We start from the raw sequence: 6764 nt of genomic DNA on the forward strand, positions 1-6764 counted from the left end.
TCCACAATCAGAGTGGTTTTATTTGCTGAAGGACCTGGGGAGATTCCACAGGTCAGATTCTCCCAAGTGAATAAATTACTCCTTCCCAATACAACTAGGCATTTGATCAGGTCTGAAATATCATCCTGCAAAAGACTCCCAGGACTATAATCAGGATGTGAAGACATTCCACTCATGTGAAACTGCACAGTCAAACTTTCCGTTCTGTACACTGCGCAAGCTTTCTGTTATAGTCACTGTGCTGAGAGTACCATCAGCTCTACAGATTTGATAATCCGACTTTCAGCCTTGAGAAGCGCTCCAAGGACCTGGAAAACCAGAACCAGAGTGTCGTCTATCTTGAGAGGCGAACTGGTGGCCGCTCTGGTGAAGGACAAGACCAGGACAGGCTAACAGAAGAGCCCGTGGGGGGGCCTCAGGGACGACGCTGCTAACCCTCTGAAGAACCGCTTCCGTCTTCCACCAAAGCACGCTGAGTGGCTCTGCAAGCGTCTCACTAGGAATCAGTTGATGCTTTCTAAAAAGGTTTTTTTTAAAGTTTTTTTTTCTTTTAAAAAAGTTTCCCACATCATCTTCTACACGATGGATGCACATGATGGAAGCTTTAAGGGTACAGCTGTCAATTCTATAAATGGTTAACTTACTACTCATTACCAAACAGAATTCTGTTCTCAATCTGTCTTACTAGATCCACTGAGTCAGTTGCTTAAAACTTTCCTTGGTAATGTCAACTTATGACAAATTTGTTTAAACACGGAGCTGAGTTCATCACCACAAAAAATGTAAGTTCACACTGACAAATTTTTCCTTCTTCACCTGGCCAGAGAAACCTGAGTCTGCTGACAACAGAGGTTAACAGGGCTTCTGTAAGGTGCTCTGGTCTAGAGTTGCTTTTCTCCAGTGGTCGCAGGACAGGAGTATTCTCCCAAGGTAAATGCTATAGGCGCAGGCACGCCTTGGCCCCAGGCCAGGAACGGCAGCCTTTAAGTGTGAAAGAAGAAAAGCAGACTAAACAAGAAAGCAAACTCTAACATCAAACCCCTCAGTCATCAAGCACTCAGTCTAGGGTGAGACTCTACAACTGAAATGGTCTCTTTTATCTGCTTCAGCAGGCATTTGCCCAATAGGGACTTGCCCACTTTCCTTCCCTGTAAGTAATTAAGTAACTCTTACTCCTAAAGGGTCAAGCAAAGAATTCTGCCCTCCGTTCCCGGTTGATCTGGTTCATGCCTGTGGACCCGTTATCTCTGGACTCCTGTTGGTCCAGTTTCTTATCTTCAGCGTGGGTCTCTGTCTGAGTCCTGGGGGCCTGCGACACCCCACGTCCACACAGGGCCCTCCCTGTGGTCCCTGTCCTCTGGGAGGGATCATTTACAGCTGCTTTTATATGTCTCATCTTGATAGACTGCTGTTTTTCTAAGATTTTTCTTTTGTGTATTTGCATTTCTTTCTTTGTTAATTAAATTGCAAAGACACATTTTTGTTGGTGGTTAGCTCTCTGTGGCAGTGGTGGGAAGTCCCTAAAACAGAAAGCTGACGAGCAGTGAGTCATCCTACCATGGGACAGTCAGCTTGATAGTGTTCTGTGATAATGAGAACACTACCTTCCTTTTATGTAGACTTTTTATATTTAGAAATTGTAAAACTCTCTCCATCTTACAGATGAGGAAACTGGGCCTAAAAGAAGTTTACTGATAGGACAGTGTTTAAGTGGCTGATGCTAAATTCACACTGGGAAGCAGGGTCGCTGCTAGCAAATCCACAAACACCTTGATCAGAACATCTGCGGAGGCTTGGAATGGAATGCAAACTGCGTATGCATCAGCATTTTCCAGGTAGAGACGGTCAAAGGTTCTCATCTGATTTTTTCAAAGGAGTTTTGTGATACAAAAATTCTTAAGGGCCTCTCAAGGAAAACACATGGATTTTTGCATCAGACAAACCTAATTTCAGAGTTCTTCTATTTACTAGTAATGATACTTCTCTTCTCTAGGTGTCAAAATTACCTCCCGAAACCACTGTAAAGAGTAAACAGATAATGCATGCAAAGCACCTAACACTGTTTCTAAAACCCCCTTACGAGAACGCCACGTGGCAGACTACCGGTTGTGCTCAAGTATCTGCTGAGAGACTGGATATACAGACAGACAACGGGCAGAGCACATGTAAAAACAGACCTTCGAACCACAATCCGCAGCAACCTGGTCAGGAAGCCAACCCTTCCACTCTAGCAAGCAGCGTGAGAAGCCAGCCTGCTCCGTTCAACTTGCAGGAGGTCACCCTGCTCTCTCTCGTGACAATCCAGGAAGCTAAACAATAACTCCTGTTAACAATTAGCCCCAGACGGCCAGGACTCAGTAACTGACAGCTTCCCCACTTTCTGTCCCTGCCTCCAACTTGGGACCAACCAGAGGAAGCCAAATACACACGTGAGCCAGTCACCAAAGATGCCCGACTGCAGTGGGCTCAGTGGCGGCTTCAGCATGCCACGGCCACCCATTGGGGCACACCCGAGCTCCACTGCTTGTCCACTGTGAGGAATTCTCCCCCTCCCCTTGCCCAGGAACCTTGCCACATGCTGGTGAGGGAGGGGGTCCTCTGCTGGAGCAGGCTCAGAGCTCACAGCACTGGCTTTCTCATTCCGCTGGTCTTGGCTCATTTCTGCACTGTTTGGCTCCGCTTGCAGAGTAAGAGGAGGTTAGCTCGCACAGGGACGGCCAAATGAAGAGCACGCAGGCCAGCCTCCCCACACCTGCACGTGTTCCTAAGACGCCACTCCGGCCGACGGCGTGAAGCGGAAGACACGGGGTGGCAGCGGGCATCCAGTGACGTGCCCACAAACACAGCCACCGAGTGCCTGTCTCCCCTCACGTCTCAGGCCTGAGAACCTGAAGTCACAGCTGCCACGTCAGTCCCGGGATTTTATACAATGGAGAAATACACGTAACAACACATAACACAGCAATGGCCCTCTGACATCGTGTTCCTATGGGGGGCACTCTTAGGAGTTCTGCTGTGAGTGTATATGTGCATACATACATACATATAAATATATGTGTGTGTGTGTGTGTGTGTATAAATTAACTGATCATTTAAAATGACCCCATGAAGTCGGTTCTAGCGTCAGTCTGTTTTGGGGGAAAGGTGGCGCATAGAAGACGTTAAGTTAGGCCAAGGCCAAGGATAACCAGTTCTTAGGCTACTGTCATTAGGCAGTTTCTGTAACTTGTCAGTGAAATTCAACCCAGGGGCTCAAACAGTAAAGAATCCACCTGCAATGCAGGAAACCCAGGTTCGACCCCTGGGTCGGGAAAATACCCTGGAGAAGGAAATGGCAACCCACTCCAGTATCTTTGCCAGGAGAATTCCATGGACAGAGGAGCCTGGCGGGCTGTAGCCCACAGGGTCGCAAGAGTCAGGCACGACTGAGCGACCAACACTTACACTTCCAGAAAAGAAAGTTAAATGACTTCTAAGGCGTCAAATCAGGGTGTGACACCCAAGACTGCGCGCGAGGCCCGTTCTCCTCTCGGCGTGTCCCTCCCACAAGCAGGGTGCTCCACAGGCCCTGCCAGCCCCTCGGCCTGATGCCCAGACATGTGGGACGGAGGGTGACCAGCGTGGAGAAGCCGAGCTGCAGAGCTGTACCTTCAGCTGATACACAACACACCCTCGGTCTATTTCCAAGTTGGGTCTGGAGTGTTCATGCATCCAAGGGGACCACTTCCCCAGGTACCTAGCTTCATAATCACAACCACCACCATGGCCTACCGTTGATTACATGGCTACCAAATGTCAAGCATTGTGGTGAGGTCTTTAAAGCATCCGATGTGCCTGTACGTGCAACATACAACTCTCAAAAAAAAGTAAATCTTTAGTTTTTTTTTAAAAAAACAAACAAACAAAAAACCTTACCTTTATCATTCTGGATAGATCACCAGCATCGGCTAATTCCAAAACTATGTTCAGTTCATTATCTTCAATGAATGATGCATAATATTTAATTACATTTGGATGGTTGAGTTGCTGAGGAAAAAAAGGCATCAAAAAGTCTTCTTACTGTAAATTCCCGAGTCACTTACAGTTTTGTAACAAGAATAAAATTAGTGACTGCGTTTCATTTTTAAGTTACAGAAATCGTAACATGACTGTATTCTTCTTTCATCTAGTAAATTTTGAAATAAGTTTTATAATCATTTAAACTATACAACAATTATTTTTTAGTAATATTCTTAGAAATCATAGAGTACATTATACACCTAAAATTTTTAAAAGTACCACTATGCCCAACAAATATATAAACTGTGCATATAAATGAATGACCAAATTAAATAGCCGATTGTTAAAAACTATATCCTTCTAAATGGTAACTATCACTTAAAGGCACTCAATGGTAAGTGCACTTTCCCTTTTTACTATTTTGAAGGCTGATCCTAGTATAACTTCAGCCAGTGATAAAACTCTGACATCTACTATATCTAAATATTGCCTTTATATCAAATACTACGAATACTCTGAACCTATCTGTGGGGCTGATTATTAAATTATCTTAAAAAAAAATCACCTTGTAGAAATATACGCATTAGTCTACACATATTTACAATCTTTTCTAACAATCTTTTCATTCAATCTTTAACCAAGGTAACATAAGACAAATCATTTCTCAAAGAAAATTATTCATGAATTATCCCTGAGTATACACAGGTTTTTCTTCTCTTCTTCCTACTTATAGAAGATAGGTTTCCTCCCACATTCTCTGTGATGATACATTATTTCTTCTCGTCCCAGGAAATAACTACAATAAGTCAACAGTGGGAAGCATGGCTTATTTTGAGCTTACTTTTTATCTTTTTTAATAAATCTGATTCATTTTGGGCACAAACAAAAATGGACAGCATAAATATCATCCAAGCTTTATCCAAAAGTTAAAAACACATCATAAGCCACAGCATTCCTCAACAGAAACTTCACTGTAACAAATGCAGTGCGAAGGCACTCAAACCTCAGACCTGTTCTCTGAGTGGGCGAGAAGCTGACATACTCTTTACACCACCCTTTCTAAATCTGGAAAAAAGATATGGAAATACTATTTTTATAATGTGAACCCCTTGGATCAGCTCACATTCTCAATATATCACACCAAATATGCATTTGCATTATCTAACATTTAGAATATGTCTAATTGGGATGATCAAGAAAAAAATTTCTTCCACATTTTATGTTTATGTCTATTTCTAGTTTGAAATGGGGGAGGGAGTTAATCCTACCAAACATTACAATTAATTAGTGTACAATGAATCCAAAAGGCAATATACTGATTTCCAATTTATACATTATCTGAATTCAGTGTGGCATAGCTACATCTCAAGAACTGTTTTCCTTGTAAGTGTGAAATCTTAATAAATCACTTTTATCAACCCACTCAGTTATGTTCAAAACAGTCAACAGTTCATTTGTTATTTACCTTAAGGAGATCTATTTCTTTGATACAATCAGCACGTGCTTTGGCATCCATTAAATCAAATATCTAAAAATAAAATTCAGTATTACTCAATAAAACAGTAATCCATGGTTCAAACTACCATGTAAGTCCATTGTAATGCTCTACACATAATTACACACACATTTAGAAGTGCACTTTCCAATTAGCATTTAGGAGCTATGGAGATCGACAGGTAATTTATCTCACGTTACTACTAGAGAGTATACGTTTTTCCCTCCAGAGGCAGTCAGTATTAAAAATGGGAAAAGAGAACAGCTACATATTTCATAAATAATACAAAGTGCTTTAAAATATACAATCAAAGAAATCTTTCAATGTTCCAAGCATGTGGAAAATTAACTGCAAAAACAAGCATCGTATGTTAACACATCTACGTGGAGTCTGAAAAAACTGGTATAGACTATCTTATACCAGAAATAGAGACAGAGATGTAGAGAACAAACGCACGGACACCAAGCCGGAAAGAGGGAGGGTGGGATGGGAGACTGGGACTGACACGTACACACCACCACGTGTACAACAGACAACGAGGACCCACTGCACACGGGAGCTCTACCCAGTGCTCCGCAGGGGCCTAGACGGGAAGGGAATCCACGGGGAGCGACATGCATGAGGCCGAGCCTCTGTGCTGTACAGCAGAGACTAACACAACATTATAAAACAACCACACTGCAATAAAAAAGCTTTACATGGTTACATATTTTAAAAAATACTTATAATTAAACTAATTTAGAAGTACAAATTAAACTATCTTTAACTGAATTCTCAGTACCAAAAGTGACTTTCAAACAGTGAGGAATGAAGTACTGCTGGCACATTTAAGGCAAAACTAAACTCTGAGCCATAGATACATTTCACTGGAAATTCAAAAGAATTTTATCTTCCTTTTTCTCTTAGGCAGCATTTCAAGACAAAAATAAAACCTGTATCTTTAGCTTAAATCATTTCCAGACATAGATTCAAACCTGATTCCATGAGCAGGAAAAGACAACAGATATGGGGAAAAACAAAATCTGGATTTTCATAAACTATTTACAGGGTTGTCTCTAGAAAGCATCTTCACCGCTCTATCCAAGTTTCTGCGGGTTTTTTAATTTACATTTGAGAAGAGCAAAGCAGTGTTTAGGGTAAGTGATTGGCTGATAAGCTCTTGGTAATCTCTGGATCATTTTAAAAGTTTTCTTTTGTCATCTTTAAGTTTAGCCAGAATCATTCACAACTGATGAAACAGAAATGGTAACACCTATATCTTCAGGAAGAA

The 6764-nt window shown here is 42.1% G+C and overlaps 1 protein-coding gene across 4 annotated transcripts in view; it reads right to left on the reverse strand.

The window, feature by feature from the left end:
* The window catches only part of NEK7 (NIMA-related kinase 7), a 137270-nt gene that overhangs the window by 52855 nt on the left and 77651 nt on the right, over window positions 1–6764 (reverse strand). For all 4 annotated transcript variants that reach the window (XM_010831094.1, XM_010831091.1, XM_010831093.1 and 1 more), the window contains 2 exons: window positions 5465–5527; window positions 3916–4026 (listed from right to left, as the gene is read on the reverse strand). In XM_010831094.1, the coding sequence (XP_010829396.1) occupies window positions 3916–4026; window positions 5465–5527 (174 nt within the window). The remainder of the gene's footprint in view (window positions 1–3915; window positions 4027–5464; window positions 5528–6764) is intronic.

The sequence above is a fragment of the Bison bison genome, unplaced genomic scaffold, assembly GCF_000754665.1.
Source record: "Bison bison bison isolate TAMUID 2011002044 unplaced genomic scaffold, Bison_UMD1.0 scf7180017864524, whole genome shotgun sequence".
Classification (NCBI taxonomy): Eukaryota; Metazoa; Chordata; class Mammalia; order Artiodactyla; family Bovidae; genus Bison; species Bison bison.